This window comes from Balaenoptera musculus, chromosome 14, assembly GCF_009873245.2.
Source record: "Balaenoptera musculus isolate JJ_BM4_2016_0621 chromosome 14, mBalMus1.pri.v3, whole genome shotgun sequence".
Classification (NCBI taxonomy): domain Eukaryota; kingdom Metazoa; phylum Chordata; class Mammalia; order Artiodactyla; family Balaenopteridae; genus Balaenoptera; species Balaenoptera musculus.
The window spans coordinates 39,181,925-39,202,773 of NC_045798.1; the positions used below are offsets into that span (position 1 = coordinate 39,181,925).

General features: G+C 39.1%; 1 protein-coding gene across 1 annotated transcript in view; it reads left to right on the top strand.

Annotated features, from left to right (window-relative positions):
• MIB1 (mindbomb E3 ubiquitin protein ligase 1) overlaps window positions 1–7,272 on the top strand; it is a 118,443-nt gene extending 111,171 nt beyond the window's left edge. Inside the window, exon 21 of the mRNA XM_036874225.1 lies at window positions 846–7,272. Coding sequence (XP_036730120.1) covers window positions 846–986 — 141 coding nt within the window. The 3' untranslated portion in view covers window positions 987–7,272. The remainder of the gene's footprint in view (window positions 1–845) is intronic.
• Window positions 7,273–20,849: the final 13,577 nt, after the last annotated feature.

Here is a 20,849-nt window from a genome sequence, read left to right on the forward strand (position 1 = left end):
ATCTAGACATTTTTATTTAATTATTTCATTTCTGTGTTATTTGGGAAAGGTCTAATTCAGAATGAAGTATTATGATATATTAAGGTTAAATGTTTTTATAAATATAAAATGTAAAATGTGCTTTGTGAGTAAATATGTGATTTTCTAGAAAACTTCACAGACGTATTCTCCTTAATTCTTCTAAGTTGATGAAGTTACATTTAACAATATGTAACTAAGGTTAATTGTTTTTAACTAAGGGGGTCTACATTGAAAATATTGCAGTGCAGCATCATTTTTAAAAGCAAGAGCTCTGGGGCCACGTGGACCTGAGTTCACATTATAGCTTGCCCTGGGAAGTCTTTAACCCCACTAAGCCTCAGTTTCCTCTTTTTTGAAGTGGGAGTGATGCAGGCCTTGAGACTGGATTATATCCAGCATGGTGCTTGGTATGTGTGTGTTCTCAGCAACATCTCTTCACTGCTCCCCCCTCCCCCCAATACATTGTGTTATTTTCATGCAAGAACAGCATAGTACCTAGAGTTGGAGAATCTGAGTCAGACTGAATGGGACTATTTTCATCCTTTTCCTCTTAGATTTTGGCATTTGAATTTTTAATTTTATATACTGTTTGTTTTATGTAATATTTCTTTTAGATAGTACCTTTTATACTGACCTGATAGTACAACCAATATTTCTGTTTTATAAGGATGATATTTTAACTGTTTAAAAATTTTAAAGCAACAAAAGATTATTTGACTAAAACAATAAAAGAAAATTAATGATGTTACAGAGTTGTTATATTACACTTTTAAAATAGAAAATGTCTCAGCATTTATTACTTTATTTGTTATCTCACATTCCAGACAATGTGCCCTGTGTGTTTGGATCGTCTGAAGAATATGATTTTCCTTTGTGGCCATGGAACGTGCCAGCTCTGTGGAGACCGAATGAGTGAATGTCCTATTTGTCGAAAGGCTATTGAACGAAGGATTCTTTTGTATTAACTTAAAAACTCAGTGTGTTTTGTTAGCTAAAGTATTTGGTCATGAGATCTTAGTGAGCTAGTTGGAGGTTCTAATGACTTAATTTTTAATATCATAGTTTCTTTACTAGAGTGTAATTAGACTGTAAATGTACCAGAACAACAACAACAAAAACTCTACAAAACAGTGTTTGAAGCTGTGTTTTTTGTTTTTTTTTGTTTTTTCCTTTCAATCTGAAACATCAAATCCATGTAATTCATAGGTGATTTACCTTTGACTTCTAAGGGGGAAAATCCTTTAAGGATCTCCTTTTATTTTTGTTTTTATTGCATTTTCTCTTATAGTTTATAAATTTGTTAGACCTCAAAAGATATACTTCCTTATGATCAGCTATCTTTCAGTTTATCATGATTTTACACAGGGAGCTGATACAGGTACTCAGAAAAGTCATGCATCAAATGAAAGGGGGAAGTCAAACCATTATGTCATGTATGTTAAACGATAAAATTATAGTACAAGTTCTGCATGGTTAAGGGAATACTGAAGAGAAGATTCTCTTTTTAAGATAACAAAGTTATCAAGTAATTGTTTCTAAATTCTTAGAGTAAATGGAAATATAGAATGAGAGAATATTAAGTTTGCATTTAACTTATTTTCTGGATTCAAAGGAAAATTGTTTAACTTGAATCAAATTGCCAGTTTCAAAATGACTGATAGACATGAAAAGGAAAAATAAGCAATCATAGTGGGGAACTGAAGGGGGTGGGGGGAGTCATCCAATAAAAGAGCACCTATTAATTGACTGTTAACGGTTGCCTTTCTTATATTAATTGGTACACTGTTTTGTTCAGCCAGCTTTTAAACTGTCTGTGGAAAGTGTGCCTCAGTTTCCCCAGTGGTTACTTATCCAGGCTTGATCTGACTAGTGAAATGATACTGCCCTGTTTGGGTCTCTGAGGTTCAGTTTAGCTTCTCTAATGTGCTCAGTAGCAGTGATCCGAGAAGGGTAATGCACTGTCCAGAGGCAGCGGTCCTTTCTCCTCCGTGTCTGTTAATTCTGCCAGTGTTACTGATTCTACCTTCATCATAGGCCTCGCTTCCACTCTCTCTCAGACAGTAGAGCTTACTATAAAGAACAGGATCTCTCTTCATACCTAACAATGGGGATGTTATTTCAACTGCCAGCAATATCCAAGACCTAGTAAATAACCAGTTGATAGATACTTACTTTAGAAAGAATGACTAGGACATTTACAGAAATATGTCTGATTACCTATGGTTTTGTTTTGTTTACTCTAGAACATCTAATTATTTTTTCTCCTTGGAATGAGTAGTCTTTCAGCGTCTAAAATGAATATACACATAAATAAGTGTTTTGGGGTTCATTACTGCTAGATTATAAATAAATATATATTTATAATTATATAAATAATCAGCTGTTTACAATAGTATCTACTATATACTGTGTATAAGTTAACTCCTAAGGATAGTTAAATTTTTTGTAAGTTTTTTCCCCTTGAATCTGGTTCTTATTTCAACAGCTAAATTTGAAAGTACAAAGTCTCTAGCCCTCACCGCATTGTGTTTCTGGCTAATTAATGGCTGCCGCCTCTGCAAGTCCTGGCGAGAACAATGGTGCGCTTTGCTGCCTGGCTTTATAGTCTCGGTAATTCCGTATCTGTGTTGAGCTGAGTGGCTTATTTAGAACAGTAAAATTTTTATAAATTTTAAATTTGAAAATTTATATTGACTCTGCTCAGTTATCTAATAACGAGCCACTGAGGCTGTTGATTAAGCCATATTTTGAAGTTATAAAAAGATAGAATATCTGTCTGAGGATGTTCACGTAAAGAGACAAACAGACTGTTTTCTTTCAGATCTGAAAACAGTGTAAGTCAGGGTTTTCCTTCTCTTCCATGCCAGAGGCTGCCCATCTCTTTTCCACTAGATCAACTTGTAAGGAGGGAACATTTAGCTGACTCATGCATAGCTTGGCCAACCAGAGAATTGTATGGTCAGGAGCTTTACTTCACTTAAATTCTTGTTGTTTGTCTTCTGAGCTGCAGTGCTTAAACTTATATCCCTAAAAGGCAGTTTCATCTTCCAGACTAGTTTATTTCCTCCATACTAAAAATATAATAACTTATAAACTATTACAAAAGTCATAAAGTCACTATAACTGTAGTGCTTCTGTGTTTGTACCACATTGAAATTTGTCTAGTGAAAAGAAAATGTTTCTCTATTCATGTTTTTAAGCACCTAAAAAATTATTTTAAACTTACTTTCAGTTTGTGAGAGAGAATAAGATTAAGAACTTAATTGTTTAATGACTTTGCTCTAACTCTGTGAAACTGCTACCTCTTATTATATGTCTCAGCAGTACTTTCCCAATTAGGATGTTTCCTTGTCATTATCATCTCTTTACCTTGTGCCTCAAAAGAGCTTTTGCTTTTCCTAGATTCGTTTAAAAAAAAACAGAACTGACATGCATTCATTCAAAAACATACTTATTGAGCTTCAGGGGCAAGATACACAACAGTGAAAAAATTGTCAGCTTCTAAGCACATACAGAATTTATCATGCAGCCATTGTGTATTTGAAGTATTCCCTTCAAAAGGAAGAGACCTAAAGACACTGATAACATTTCTTCCTAATGTTTTGGAAGAGTTGTCATTAAGTAGTATTTGGATTCCCTCTCTGTACCCCCTCACTCCTACCACATTTTTTTCTTTTATTCTCCTAACATTGTCAGCTCTGTTACCCAAAACATAGATACAACTCACCAGATGGTGCTATTCTAATAGTTTTTCTTCACATAATTTAACATTCTTACTGTTTATACTATATACATATTTAATTTTGTTGGGAGCAAGAAAGGTTTTCAAGAGAAGATCATTTTGTATTAGTATAGGAATATTATATTGCACAAGTGTTTTAGTTTAGCTGGCCAAATTATGCTTGGTTATTTGTAATTTTAAACATTGCAGATTGACCATCTAGCTACTGAGGCATAAAATTAATTGATAATGTTGAAAATAACTTTCGTAAATTTATATATTTGATGGCTTTAGCCTGTAAGAGCGTTTTAGCATATTGCAATGCATGCTGCTGAAGATTTATCCAATTCAAATTTCAGAGCTTGCTAGGCCATTTTTACATGGTAGAAACAGACTGTCTAGTTATGTGTTGCCCAATTGCTGTTCTTTGTTTATTATGAGTTTTGGACCCTTTTGGCCTAAGAAATATTTAACCTTACGAACTAGGACAATTGGTGATGGAGTTGGATAGGGAGGATGGCAGGGGTTGCAGTAAGTAAGAAAGAAAAGTCAGTTTCTGAGTTTAGAGAAAAATGGGGATCATGTAGATTTTATCAAAGCAGTAAGTGTAGAGAGTATATTCAATTGAATAAAGGGTCTTTCAGGCAGTTTTTAGTGTAGTTTAATTGATGATTGCTTTGGAAATTATAGACTTTAGAACAGCTTGCTTTAAAAAAAAAAAATCTGAAAGGAAAAGCACTTATCCACTTACCCTCTCAGAGTATCTAAAATATTTATAGGAATAATTTGTGTAAAAATTGAATTTCGGAATAGAATTTTTTGCATTTTTAAAATTGTGGTTAAAAACACAAACCATAAAATTTACTATCCTAACAAGTTTTAAGCATACAGTTGAGTAGTGTTAAGTATATTCATGTTGTTGTGAAACAGATCTCCACAACTTTCTCATTTTGCAGAATTGGAACTCTGTACCCATTAAGCAACAACCCCCCTCTCCCTCCTCCAGTGGAATAGAATTTTGATTAAGTATAAATCAAGAAACACCTGAATTATCTTAAGAGTTTGTTTGTGTTTGCAGGATCTAAAGTGATGGTAAATACCAAATCTGAGGGAGACAGAATTTCTCCCCTCCCTCCCAGTTATCATCAGTTGTAATTGAGTAGGTTTTAAATATCTTTTAATTAGAAGGGTTTCTTATTTCATTTTGAGCCAGAGGGGAGAAACACATTAAACATTAGAATTAGGTTAGCTTTGAATTTGTACTAAATTGGGAAGGTAATAGATTTTCACAAATTTTGTGTGCCTCTTTGTTGAAAATGTCAGTTTTCTTTAAGTCTACTTGTAACTGTTTCAAAACGTATTTTTCTCTCAAAAAGGCAACCTAATTTTATTTGCTTGAATATTATGATAGGAATGCTTACTGATATTACTTGATAATCATGTATAGCCTTGGAACTTTAACATATATATAAAACTATAACAGTATTAATTACAGTTGTACTTCTTCAAAACATTAAATTTGAAGAAAAACTATTTAATGCTGTCTCATGTATACATTGCTTTGCTGCAGTGAGGGGGGAAATTTTTTAGATTGAGCCTCAATTTGCTGATAAATGCTTTGTAGTGGGTGAAACTAGAGTATAAAAATAAGAACTAGTTAGTAGAACTGGTGAATTAAAATTGTAAATTGCTACCTTGGCATTTTCTACCTCTTTTTCTGTCAGAGTATTAGTTTTCCAGCATTTATTCATGTTTGTGATTAAGGAGGAGATGGAAACCTGAGGTTAAAATTGAGATTTGTATTTTGTTGAGGAAGCAGTAGGTACAAGAAAGGTGACTTGCCACATCAATTTGGTGCCTCAATCCGTAACTACAAGTTACAATTGACACAAAATGTGTAAGAAAGATAATATTGCTGAGTATTTTACTTTTCTTGTGCAGTCTATCTGATTTTGTTTCATAAACATTACTTCTTTCCTCCAAAAAGCAAAATGGTCTTGTAATTTTCTATACAATAAACAAATGTGCCATTGTGTCTGAAATCTGTAATTTCAGGAAGCTATTGAAAGTTCTGACTCAGGGCTTTTTAACAATTTAAGCAATTGTTAGTTATATTTTGGAAAATCCATCTACATAATTCTTCAGTGCCTTGAAAGAATTATTAACTTGGCAACACTACTAAAACTTTATAGAAGGTGGTCTTTAGTGTGCGTTTATCATCATACACACGTTCATAAGTTGTACTTCTTAGCTCGTGTAATAGCGATCCTGCTTGTGTGCTGGGTTTGGGTAATTCTTTAAAGGAAGTTTTCTTAGATTTGCACTTGATCATTTGGGTTTTTTTTAACTGGATTATTTATGGCCATGACACTGTTAACAGGAAAGTACTTCTATGTTAAGTCATTATGCAAAGTCATGTATAAGTAGCACCTGGGAAGAGGAGCTAGAGTTCATACAGTTTGCTATTTTAGTATAAAAGGAGAATCTGTTTGGAAAACAGATTGTCTTCCCCTCAGATGAAAAGAAGACCTTTTGTTCAAGTGATTTGGTTTAAAAAAAATTTTTTTAAAAGAAAATCGTGAATTGCATGACACTCTTAACGCTGGTCTTACTTAGACTGAGTCCACAAAATTGATTTTCTGTTCAATATGCTTGTGTCATTCTAAATATATTTAGCGATAGAAGGCGGTTTAATCGACTCAGCAGTGTTTTGTATTTTTTCCAGTGTTTTTTAGCTTTCACTTGATTAAAGTCTTGTTTGTGAATATAGTTTTTGTATGGCAAATGATTCTCATTTATTAGCTTTTGCTTAAAAATGCTTAGCAAGAGCTAAGCTTTTAAAAATGAATGCAAACATTTACCATTAATAAAGCCTCTATGATATAATATCATTATATAATGCTTTTCTCTGATCTTTTGAAACTATTCTTTATAGCTGTATACATGAATTTTGATTGTTATGGCATTTGAAAACAAATCGCAGTACATCAAATCTTTTATTATTGGGAAGGAGATTATCATGTCTTTGAGAAACAAGGAAATACATCTCCAACTCTATACAAGACATAGGTGCCCACATCTAGAAGGCTCTCATTGCAATTGTTTACATTTAAGGTACCTCTCTATCTATAGGGCCAAAGAAGGTTTTCCTATTTTAACACCTCACATTCTTTCAGGATTAAGAGATATTGTGAAAGTAATCTGAATAGGGTACACTTGATAGAAAATAAATTGACTAGTCATGAAGGCTCAACTTCTATAAAAAGTTTATTATGCTTCACAACTCAGATGTAGATTTCGTTTTCAAGAGGTACACATTTTAAAACAATGAGTTACTTGGCTTTTTTAGCATTTTGTGACTAAATCAGTAATTGAAGGGTTTGGAGGTTATTTTCTTTTTCAGGTTAATAGAAACACTTATTTGTGAAGTTACTGAGAGGTTGTCTGGTTTTAGTTCAAAAGATTAAGTATGTGTAGCCTGGATGTTTTAAGAGGAAAACCATCTGAAACAGTTTTAAAATTGTTTATTTGAAAAAAAGCATGTGTATTCCAACTTTAAAATTGTGAATTTATTTTTGGATAACCTCTAATTAACTGTATTTGGGGGTTTATTTCTGTTGCTGTATAATTAGATATTTCATGGCAATATTTTTTATTAAATCAAAACTGTATAGGTTTTTAAAATAAAGCCGTTTTAGAAAATCTGCTTTCTATTTTTTTATCATTGATAGTTATTCATCCTTCACAGAAGTTAAAATTGTTAGTCTTATAGTGTAGCATTTCCCAGACTTACTAATAATAAAAACTTTTAAATGGTGCATTGCAGAGCAGTGATAGGGGTTTATAAGACAGAATGAGTGCACGGATTAAAGTAGAACACCAAAAATGATCTCTCAGATAAATTAGTTGCTAAAGAATGATCATTTGGCTAATAGTTTTTCTCTTTATAACAAAACTAATTGATAAATTTATTTTTATTTTAAGGACAAAATGATGATAAACATGATACGAAAAGACAAGGCCTGGAACAGTGACCATCAATCCCTGAGTTGATGACGCATCACTGCGACCGCTGGGCAGTGCTGCCTTTGCACTGATGCTCTAATCATATGTTATACGTTCATGCTTAAAATACCCCTTCATACCAGGTCCTCGCATTCTTAGATATGGCAACTTTCTGAAAGGCAGATTTTCAATCAATATATAAATATTATTTCTCATATATTTAAGACTATTGATGTCACTTCCTTTCTCTTTTCTTTACTTCCACAGAACACCAATTTATATCTTGAGTGGAACATTGACATACAGTTTGGGAAAAGCTTTTATAGGTGAAGTTAACCCTGATTTAATACAAAAATAGAGAAACAATCTAATCAGAACGCCTTTGGCTGCTGACCATGGCCAACCTATACTGAAGAAAGACTGAAGTTCACAAAGATTATATGCCCTTAGTATGTATGCAATAGTACAGGAGTATTGTGTTAGTTTCCTGTTGCTGCTGTGTCAATTACCGTGAAGGTGGTGGCTTAACACAGTAAGGACTTTGGAGGTCAGAAGTCTGACGCGAGTCTCCCTGGGCTAAAATCAAGTTGCTGTCAGGGCTTTCTGGATGCTTTTGGGGAACATCCATTTCCTTGCTCTTTCTGGTTTCTGGAGGCGGCCCATTTTCCTTGGTCCCCTTTCGTCTTCAATGCCAGCAATGGCCAGTTGAGTCTCACATTGCATCACCCTGACAATGCCTCTTCTGCCTCTTGAAATTTTCCCCTTTTTAGGATCCTTGTTACAGCATTGGGTCCATCTGGATAATCTAGTATAATCTCTATTTTAATTTTAGTTGATGAGCAACCTTAACCCACCTGCAACCTTGATTTCATTTTACCATGTAACATAACATCTTCATAGGTTCCAAGGTCATCTTTTGGGGGATGGGGTATTATTCTGCCCACCAAGGTATAGATGGGAATTTGGGCCTGTATTTACTACATGTTGAGAAAAATGTTCTCAACAGTAGATTTAGAGAACTGATAAGATCTCATTGAAAGGTTAACTTAAATCTGCCACGATTAACAGAATTGGTGTACAGGCAGTTCCCATATGAATAAGGGATGAATCTCAAATAATTTGCTCAAAATTCTGAATGTCTTCTAGAGGAAAGCGTTAATGATAACCCTAGTTTATGAATATGCTGATATGTTACATGCTGCTCCTTATTCATCTTCGTATTCTGTATGAATGATCTCATTACTGTGGCTCAGTTACTATCTATATGTTTGGAAGATTCCTGATTCTATATCCTAAAATTCTTATTTTCAACTTACTTGGGGCATATTTTAATAGATATCCAGGCACCTCAAACCTAATATGTCCCAACCTTAAATTGACTATGTGCAATACACTTGTGTTAATTAATAGTATTATCTTTATTATCCAGTTTCTTAGACTAAAAACTTCAGTCATATTTGACTACTTTTATCACATCTAATTATTTGTTGGATCCACTGCTTTTGTCAAGGACTCATCAACTCTTCATGGATAATTTCAGAAGCGTTCTACCTGGTCTCACTATGACAGCCACTTCCCGCTTCAATCTTGCCTACATATTAGCTTAATAGTTACTTTCCTTTAACAAACAAGTTTGGACTTAAGGTTTCCAGTCTGGCATGTAAGGAGCTCTCAAGTTGACACCCCTGTCTTCACAACAAGGAAAAAAAAACTGAAACGAACAGAAAATTAACCTCTTCTTTGATCCACCAGAGAATTGAGGTCACAGGACAAGCCCCTGCTCCAAAAATGGTAGACAGGCAGCTGATGCAGAGAATCACAGCTTCCTGAAGCAGAAGGCCAGGTGCCAAAACCACTGCTGGACCCGGTGTCAGGATAGGAAACCCTAAACTCTAATTGTTGAATTGCTGGAGGCTCAGTGTGGACAAACTTAAGAATTAAAATTCCAGGATGGTCCCCATACTTTTGTGAATTTTACCGCCAGGAGGCCTATCAGATTTTCACAATGAGGATCAGAGAAAAAGCCTCTTGTGCTTCTGGTAGGGGGAGGGAGGAAGTAACCATGCATCCAGAACATTCTGTTAGCCTTAACAAGGCCTGCCCTTAAGTGAAACTATTTGCCAGAGCCTAAGTGACAAAATACCCAACTCCAGTCCACTCTAGGCTTCTGCTTGGGGGAAGGCAGATAACCAACTCCAGCCCACTGTAACCTTCCTGGCTCACCTAAAGGGAAAAAAAAAAAAATACTGAGAAGCACTTGTGGAGATGACAGCTCAGGGGCAGAGGCTCACTGAGAGATTGAGACCTAATCATAGGACTGTCAAATGCATTCTACCCCCCATGCATCAAGAGGGCTCCTGTATAATAACAGGACTACAACTGAAAGAACAGCCCATTTCAGACCTTATTTAATAAGTCTCTAGGGAAACCCAAAGACAGTAATGGAGACAAAAGCAAGGACACCAGAAATTTTAGCCTCTGGTACAGCCACAGCAAACAGTAAACACAGCCTAACTCCTAGACAAGGGCTCTAATGGGTAAATAGCATCCAAAAAGATAAGTAAGCAGGGAGATGCAAACTCTAAAAAAGGATCAAAAGTAAATGCTTAAAAAAATTAATAAAAATAAACGCTAGAGATAAAAACAAAACAAAAACACCAACAACGAAAAAAAAAAAAAAAAAAACAAACCACTGTGACAGAAATGAAGAATGCCTTTAATGGGCTTATCAGTAGCTTGGACATGGCTGAGGAAAGAATAATGAACTTAAAGAGAGGTCAATAGAAACTTCCAAAACTGATATGCAGAGAGCAAAAGAGAATGAAAAAATGGAACAGACTATCCAAGAACTGTGGGAAAATTTCAAAAGGTATAACATGTTTAGTGAGAATTCCAGGAGAAGAGAGAAAGGAACAGAATATTTGAAGCAACGATGACTGAGAATTCCCCCAAATTAATGACGGTCACCAAACCACAGATGCAGGAAACTCACCAAGTGGGATAAATACCAAAAATAGACGTACAGCCATATAATATCCAAACTGCAGGAAATCAAAGATGGAGAGAAAATCTTGAAAGCAGCCTGGAGTAGGAAGGGGAAACCTTACCTATAAAGGAGCGAATATATTACATTAGACTTCTCTTTAGACACCACTCAAGCAGAACAGAATATTTAAAGTGTTGAAAGAAAAAAACCCATCAACCCAGAATTCTGTATCCAGTGAAATTATCATTCAAAGTGAAGGAGAAACAAAGACTTTTTCAGAGAAATAAAAATGGAGGAAATTTGTTGCCAGTAGATTGGCCTTGCGAGAAGTGTTAAAGGAAGATTTTCAGAGAGAAGGAATAGGTGAAACAAATACAAAAGAAGACAAATCATACACAGTGTTCTCACGGACCACCATAGAATTAAGAAATCAATGATAGCTGGAAAATCCCACAGTTCTTGGAGATTAAACAACACACTTCCAAATAACATGGCTTAAAGAAGTCTCAAGAGAAATTGAAAGATATTTTGAACTAAATGAAAATAAAAACACAACTTATCAAAATTTGTGGGATGCAGTGAAAGCAGCTCTCTCAGGGAAATTTTTTATAGCATTGAATGTATACATTAGAAAAGAAGATCTAAAATGATTAAGCTTCCATCTTAGGAAACTAGAAAAAGAAGAAAAAATTAAATCCAAATTAACCAGGAGAAAATGAACAAAATTAGAGCAGAAATCAGTGATACTGAAAACAGAAAATCAATACAGAAAATCAAGGAAACCAAAGCTGCTTCTTTGAAAAGATCAATAAAATTGATAAAACTCTAGCCAGGTTATCTAAGACAAAGAGAAGACACAAATGACTAATACCAGAAATGAAAAAGCTTCCATCATTAAAGATCCCATGGACATTAAAAGGATAATTAACAACACTATGCCCACAAACTTGATAACTTAGATGAAATGGACCGATTCCTTGAAAAGCAGTCTACCAAAACTACAAAACAAGGAGAAATAGATAGTATGAATAGTTTCATATAAATTAAAGAAATCAAATCAATAACTAATAACCTTTCAAAACAGAAAGTAGTAGGCCCAGATGGATTCATTGGTGAATTAAAATGTTCAAGGGAGAAATTATACCAATTCTCTACAATCTGTTTCAGAAGATAGAAGCAGCCCACATTACTCTAATACAAAAACCAGAAAAAGCCATTACAAGAAAGAAAAACCATAAGCTAATATCTCTCGTGAACATAGATGTAAAAATCTTCAACAGAACATTAGCAAGTAGGACCCAACAATGTATAAAAACTATACACCATGACCAAGTAGGATTCATTCCAGTTATGCAAGCCTGATACAACATTTGAGAAGTAATTAATGTAATCCATCACATCAATATTGCTAAAGAAGAAAAAATCATATGACCATATCAATAGATTGATAAAAAGCATTTGACAAAATCCCAATTTATGATTAAAAAAGACATTCATGATGAGGGAATTCCCTGGCAGTCCATTGGTTAAGACTCAGTGCTTTCATGCTTTAACAGCTGTGGCCCAGGTTTGATCCCTGGTCGGGGAACTAGGATCCCACAAGCTGTGCGGTGGGACCAAAAAAAAAAAAAAAGACCAACCATCTAATTCAAATTCAGGACCACTGGCTGTTTATTTAGCCTTATCGATTTTATATCTACATCTTGCTTCAACCATTTAATAAGTGTATTTGCTTTATTGCACAATCACAGTGTTATCACCAACAATATGACTTCTGAAAACAGTTAAAAAAATTTTTGCAGTTCTTTTTTAACGTTAAAGTACGTTTTCAACGTTTTTAAACGTTGAAGACCTTGTAGTAGCTTTCTCTGTGTAGTTATGAAACCAACTGGGTACACAAGTTTACTTTCACTTTTGGGTATTAGGAATTGCCTTATTCATTAACTTATTTAATTTCATTTTAAATTATGTAAAATATGTACATTTTTCCAAAGTCAGTTCCACAAAGCAAGATATATTCAAAGAAATCTAGCTTCCATCCCTGTCCCATCCTCCATTCCCCTATAAATAATATTATGGTTTATTTATCCTCCACTGTTTTTATTTTAATACTAGAAAATACACACACGTATATATTGGTACCCCCTTCGTTTTAAAAACACAAATATGCATACTATGAGTGTGGTCTCTACCTAACCTCTCACATTTTAATAACAATGACTTTTAATACCTTACTATATAGAATAACTTTTCATTTTTTTAATTTTTATTTTATCTTTTAAAATAAATTTATTTGTTTATTTTTGCTGCATTGGGTCTTCATTGCTGCACGCGGGCTTTCTCTAGTTGCGACGAGCGGGGGCTACTCTTCATTGCGGTGCGCGGGCTTCTCATTGCGGTGGCTTCTCTTGTTGCGGAGCATGGGCTCTAGGGCGCGCGGGCTTCAGTAGTTGTGGCTCGCAGGATCTAGAGCGCAGGCTCAGTAGCTGTGGCCCAAGGGCTTAGCTGCTCTGCGGCATGTGGGATATCTCCTGACCAGGGCTCGAACCCGTGTCCCCTGCATCAGGAGGAGGATTCTTAACCACTGCGCCACCAGGGAAGTCCCTAGAATAACTTTTTAAAAAGTTGTTCTGTAGAGGGAGACAAAGAAAGGAAAAGCAGGAGAGGTTATCATTCCAGAGCTGAGGGACCTTGGGAGAGTGGCCTAGAAAGTCATCTTCTGGGCTGACCTGGCTTGGTGAGTGGGAGGTCAGGGTGGCCTGGAAAGTTGTGGGCGTCATTCCAGGGCTCTGGCCAAGTTATTCTAAGCCAGGCAGGTTGGTTTCCTCTAACCCAGTCTCTCCAGTTTAATCCAGTGTCTGTTATCCTCCGGTCCTCTCTCCCCTGCTCTGGGAAGAAAGGGAAAGAGTGAGGAGACATTGTTCAGCCCTTCGTACCTTCTGTGGGGGAAGAGCACACCTGCTTAGGTCCTGCACCCCCTCCTCCCCATCTCATTACCTCCTGGGAAGGCTGAGGGCTTCTTAGTACAAAACATAAGGAACCTCAAACTGCAGGTTGGGAAAATAAGAATTGTCTCCTTCCGGTCTCAGCAAAGAGTATTTACTTCTGAGTGGGACCTTAGGCATTTCCTATGGGAAGATAAACAAAGACACACACCAGAGCCCAGGACGGTCCTGCTGGCCCCTCTGGGGAGGGGGGGTGGTTTCTCTGTGCCCCCTCCTCTGGAATTCTGCACGCACAAGGGAAACCAAGCTTCCTGGACAAGAAATGTTTTCTGTGTGCATTGTCAGAGGCTCTGGCAGACCTGGTCCCAAATGAGGAAATTGATCATTGAGGAGAAACTTCTAGATTTTTTCTCTTTTTAAAAGATGTTCTAGGGGACTTCCCTGGTGGCACGGTGGTTAAGAATCCACCTGCCAGTGCAGGGGACACGGTTCAATCCCTGGTCCAGGAAGATCTCACATGCTGTGGAGCAACTAAGCCCGTGCCCCACAACTACTGAGCCTGCGCTCTAGAGCCCACGAGCCAAAACTACTGAAGCCCACGTGCCACAACTACTGAAGCTTGCGTGCCTAGAGCCTGTGCTCCGCAACAAGAGAAGCCACCGCAATGAGAAGCCCACACACCGCAATGAAGAGTAGCCCCTGCTCGCTGCAACTAGAGAAAGCCTGCACGCAGCAACGAAAACCCAACTCAGCCAAAAATAAATATATAAATAAATTAATTAATTATTTTTAAAAAAGATGTTCTATACAGGAGTGTGAAGTAACTGTCCAATGAGCATCATGATGATGAGTAAAATGACATCCTTATGTTTAATGATAGCAACATAAACACTTACTAAGCACCGAACATGCACATCACTAACAATGAGTTTCATTTTACCTGTGAGGATGGTGAGACTCACATAGATTAAACAAATTGTTCACAGTCTTTCATTTAGTCAGTAGTTGTGCTAGGATCCAAAATTGGTTTTTTTTGTATCTTCCTTCCCTCCCTTCCTTCCTTCCTTTTTTTTTTTTTAAACAACCAAAGGCATCACAACCTGACATCATACACCTCCTGCCTTTGATGAGAGCTCTGAAGTGTGTCAGGAAAAAAGCTGATGTGAGAAATAATTGTAAATGAGAGTTTCAAGTTGAATGGGAAGAATCCTGGCAGTTAATAACATACCTCACCTTTCTGCTCCTTGAATTTTTCCCTGTAGGATGGTAGAAAAATAAGTACCCCTTCGTTGGTGCACCAACTTCTCTCTCCCACAAGGGGTCAGTAAAATCCTCTTAGTGAATTGAAGACCAGTTACTGCCATTAACCACTCCATGGCTTAGCACTGGGCCAGGAGGATCATTCTGTTATTGAAGGGACCTCTGACCTTCACCCCCTCAGTATCTTGACAGGAGAGCAGACCATTTTGACTAGGTGTCAATGAGAACCAAATCTTTGGTTTACCATTTACATGTCTGATGATTGGAAGAATTTTTCACAGGCCAGCTTCTGGCTGCGTTCATTTCAAACCTCTTTTCTCCTCCACAACCCATGTATTTCAGGTACCAGGTGCCATAGGACACAAGCATACTGAGATACTCCTTTTGGTCCTGTCTCTTCCCATCACACCACCAAGCGGGGAGAGTGATGGGAGTGGTCCTAGAAGCCATGTCCATACCAGGATGGCTCAGCAATAACTTAAATATACAGAGAAGTAACTGCAAGCCACCAGGATGTATCCAACTAAACTAAGTACATCCTTAATGTATCCTCATCTGCCTCATCTCAAAAATGCGGGGCTACCCCATCGCCACCTGACACAGAGAAGCGAAAGAAAAGTGGGAGTGGAAATACTAAGTGGTATTAACTGATTGCACTTAAAATATATTACTTTTGCCTCTTTTACAAACAACGTGACCATATGAACACACTCCCAGACCCTTCCCAGGGCTTGGAAGGGCCTGTCTGGTGGGGCCTGCAGCTCAAGCTTCTTCAGGATTAGGGGATTTAAATGCCCCTGTAGACGTCCTTGTGGAGCTAACTCACGCCCAGCCTTACCACAGCTGGAAGGGAGTGTGCCAGCAGGTGGTGAAGAGTGACCACAGCCCGCTGCTGACAAGGACAGCTTCTGCATCAGTGACAGGACCTCTCCAGTGGTAGGCAGGCAGGTCACAGGATCTTCCGATACCCCCTAATATTGCAGTCTCTGCTTTGAATAAAATATAATTTGGGGGAGGCTGTGGGTCCTTGTATCAGTAAGAAAGATCAGGAGACGCCCACAGCACAACAGAAGTGAGTGTGCAGCGGAGACCCAAGATATGCAGCCATCTTGCATTGTCTACTTTCCCCAGGACTCGTGGCATAAAAGCTTTGCTCACACTTCTCCCTTGGCCTGAAACCTCGATCCAGCGCACCTCCCACATCCTGACCCTGGGCTCCAGGGCTTCCCAGGAACTCCAAGGCCCTCGGATCTCTCCTCTCTCTGAACTCCTACAAGTTTTAATAAGCAATTCCCGCAGCAGCTATTTGTTAAGGACCCATCCTGGGCTAGCCTTCGGGTAAACCTTAGTGCACTGCTTACAAAGCATTTTATGTGAGTCCATCTCTTTTGAGCCAGATTATAAACAAATTGGTGACAGGAAACAGGATTTCTCGCTGGTATATCACAGTTCTGGGCATGTCAGCACTGAATACGTACTCATTTGATTGATGCAGTTCTGTCTCCTCTCTGAGGACCAAACCTCTTGGCAGCTTCCTCCAAGGAGACTAGAGACTCCCTCACTGGGTGGAGAAGGTGGAGTTATCTCCTGCAGAAATTCTAACGGGATTCCCCCATCCTTGCTAATGGGCACTTATATACTCCGCAGCTCAGATCTGAAGCAACTGTTCTCCAGTAAACTGGTTAGAGGTTTGATTTGGGGCAAAATGGCAGTCCGAACCTAGTTACTGACGCCCCCTCACCCCAGATTTCTTTCTTTGTGAGGTGGGGAGTTTGGGCAGGGGGCACTTGAAGCTGGATCAAATTCAGTGTCCCCTCATGCAGCGGTCATGCTGCGTCTGGGCACGCCCGACCCTCCCTCTTCCCGGGTCTGTCCTGGGAGGCGGCGTGGAGGTGCCCGCGGCCCTGCTTTCCTCCTGTGGAGACGGGGTGGCGGGGGGAGCTTGAACATAATTCATGGCACTGGGGGCTGTGCAGATTCCGCACGACTGTAGGAGCTGAGTGGATGAGTTTGTTCTCTGTACAGCTTCTCTTTTCTGTCTCCCAAATCATGGGCCTGGGGGTTTCCTCCTGCAGACAGACTCCTGCATCCCCACATCCACCCCACCAGAGCCCCAGAGTTGCTGAGCTTTCTCCTTGATCCCAGCGCCAGGGCTTTGGCAGCCTGGCTGGTACAGGAGTCCAGGAATGGGTCTGGTGTTTTTAGGAAGAAGCTCCATCGATTCCTTTTCCACAATGGAAGAGTGGCCCTGCCAGGAGACCAGGAAGTGCCAACTTTCGGGAAGTTACCTTTTCTCCCAGAAGGCGGTGAGCAACTAACAGCAGTGAGTAACCTTCAGAAATTGAATAGCATTGCCTGCTTTTTAAGAAACTTAATTTTAAAAACTTTTACTTTGCTAATTTAATTTAAGGTCTGATCTTCTGAGGCCCTGCCATTTGCTGAGTCCTCATCTATGTCTTAAGGCCGTGAGGATCCCTTTATCTGGAGCTAGTCAGGTTTAAACTCTCTGTGTCTCAGCGTCCTCATCCGTGAAATGGACACATTCGTGATATCGGCCTGACAGAGGAGTTTTGAGTAAATGTCTTCCCATCTCAGTAAATGGCAACTCTACCTTCCCACTGTCAGACCCCAAAGTGCGGCCTCCATCATCCTTGGTTTCTCTTTTTCTCTTTCCTTAACCCCAACTCATCAGAAAATCCTGTCAGCTCTGCCTTGAAGGTTGATCTAGAATCTGACCTCTTCTCCCTGCCTCCACTGCTAACCTGGACCAAGCCACCCTTTCTTGTCTGGATTCTGAGGATGGCGTCCTTCGTTGTCTGGCTCTGCTCCTGCCCCACTTCAGTCTATTCCTCTCATACAGCCAGAGTGACCTCTTTAATGTGTAAATCAGATCAAGTGTCTCCTGTGCTTAGGACCCTCCAAAGGCTTTGCATCTCACTCATGGTAAAAAACAGAATCCTTCCATGGTCCAGCCCCACAGCATTCTCCCTCCCCAGCCTCTCACTACCCCCACCCCCTCGCCTGGCTGCAGCACATGGGCCTCCTTTGTCTTTCTTGAACATGCCAAGCGCCTTTCTACCCCAGGGCCTTTGCATTTGCTGTTCCCTCCACCTGGAATGCCCTTCCCGTGCACGTCCACAGGGCCCACCCCTCACTTCCTTCAGGCATCTGCTCAAATGTCTCCTTACTAGAGAGGCCTTTCCCGACGAATCCACATATAATAACAAATTCTCATCCTTACCTACCCTGATCCCCTCACCGTACCATACTTTCTTGTTTACTGTTTTTCTCCCCCATTCGGAACATGCATTCTGGGAATGTATGGCCTCTGCCAATCTTGGTCACTATTCTAGTCTCAGAGCAGAGTCTGTCACATTGTGGTGGGCACTCATTAAATATGTGCTGAAAGGTTGGATTAAGTGCAATAATATGAAATTGCTTCATAAATTAAAGGGGATTGTCAAAAGTGAGTTGTCACCAATGCAACAATAGCTAACTAACAATTATGGATTGTTTACTACTACTAATCACTGTGTTAAGGGTTTACCATTCATTATTATCTCATTTAATTTGCACAGCAGTGTGAGAGATACCTATTATTATTTATGATTTTTAGTCTAATAAATTGTTTTCTTAGTAACTTAGGTATTGATAAGGAAGAAGGAAGATAGAGTTACCAGTGGGTTAAAATGCTACAAACCTACACCTGGAGTGACTTGGCTTTTTTTTTTTTAACATGACATTGTGATGTCAAACTTGGGTCTGTTGCCCCAAGGCAGCTCCTCTGAACTCAGCTGGGCTCTGCATAAGGGCAAGACATCGGGTAAAGTAAATGAACCCCTCAAAAATACGCTGACCTGTCATTTTACTTGCCCTTCTCCCCTCCTAATTTTCTAATAACTTTATTGCTGGGAAAAAGGCCAAGTAGGGAAAACCCTGCCGGCAGGCTGTGAATTCTTGCTCCAAGGGGGCCTTCAAGGTCATCGGCCTGCCCCCTTCTTTTGCCACAGGAGGAAATTCAGTCCTCAGGAGAGCAGTCTCCCCATGGGACGGCATTGCTTTCCTTAACCAAACTTGTAGAAACTCAGAAGGTGAACCGTACACTTCATCACTACATCTTGAACTTTGCCAGGTACATGATGATTTTAAGGGAGAAGGGACCACACTTGCTCTGTGTTTGCTGACTTCTTCCTGCAAAACTGACCCCAGGTGTTTTACTTGGATCCTTTAAAAAATATTTGGGACCCCATTATTCTCTCGAGTGATACATGGGCATCTGTTCTGATGACAACAAAATAATAGCATACTCGCCCACATGCAGTGCTGGGGTTTCACCGTACGGTAGAGATATGTCTTCCCCAAACCTGCTGCCAGAATCTATCACCGCAAATCTGAAATCCCAACCTGGAGTGGAAAGTATTCCTGGAAAGACTTGTAAGCGACGGCAAGACAGCTTTGTTCAGAAGAGTGGTTAAAAAACTTTCTTCTTCCTTCAAATTCCTATTTGTGAATTGTATAAGAAAGCAAGAAAAGCAGAGTGAAGACAAAGTTCTAATATTAATTTCTTGTTTTCTTCATTTTTATTAACTCAAGAAATATTGTTTTATTTGAAAATATGTGCTCGCCATTGCTTTCACTGAATAAATGAAAACAATTATAAAATGTAGCCTGTGTCTTTCCAGAATTCTTGCTGATCGTCAGAAACAGGAAAATATCCTAATTTCCCATGAAATGCCAACATCAGCATAAGGGGGTTGGTACCAGGCGGTGCCACGCCATTGTGCGTTTCCCGGGCCTCTCACTAAAATGTTATTTTAAAAAGACATTCTGAATGCCTCTAGTGCCAAGTGGATGCTGCCTGGATATTCTGTGATGATGATGAACAGCCTTCTAAGTGCATGTACTGAATTTCGGAAACACAACACCACAGCACGTAAAATCACATGCCAGATCTCACATAGCCGCCAAATCACATCCGCCCCTATCTCTCTGGATGATCCTTCCCCAAAATATAGGCCTGGCACCTTGCCCTGAACATCAGCCAGCTGGACACTAGCAGACCAGGGTAGAGAGGGAAATCTAGCTATGTTCCCCTATAAACCTCAACCAAAGCCAAACCTTGATTGTCTGTGGTTGCAGGCAGCAGAGGAAGGGTGCCGTGGGGTGTGAGTAGGTAGAATTTGCAGATAAACTCAAACCTTATTTTAGGCAATCAGAGAAAAAAATAATTTCCAAATTCTCTGTTTTTGAATGCACTGATGAAAAGGGTAACAAGTAACAACGATTATACTCCGAGTCTTTTCAATCTAACCAGTTGACTTTCTGGGTGAGGCGCAGATGAGAGGTAAAATAGCCAAAACATGGGACCCAAGTAGAGTTGGAAAAGCAGAGAGGGCTCAGGAGTTCTAGACTGGAAAACGAGTCCCCAGATAATTGAGAGTTAACTACAGAACTGATTTTTTTTGTAATTAGTTAGCTTCTGCTGTGTAAATGGCACAAACTATCTGCAGAGATTAAATTTTAATCTGGAGAGTCACATTAATATTTTAAGTGCCTCAGGTCAAACATCTTAATCCTTGAGTAAGAAATTGTATATTTAAAAGTTTGGGGGCTTCCCTGGTGGCGCAGTGGTTGAGAATCCGCCTGCCAGTGCAGGGAACACGGGTTCGATCCCTGGTCCGGGAAGATCCCACATGCCGCGGAGCAACTAAGCTTATGGGCCACAACTACTGAGCCTGTGCCCTAGAGCCCGTGAGCCACAACTACTGAGCCCACATGCTGCAACTACTGAAGCCCACGCGCCTAGAGCCCGTGCTCTGCAGCAAGAGAAGCCACCGCAATGAGAAGCCCGTGCACCGCAACGAAGAGTAGCCCCCGCTTGCCGCAATTAGAGGAAGCCCACGTGCAGCAA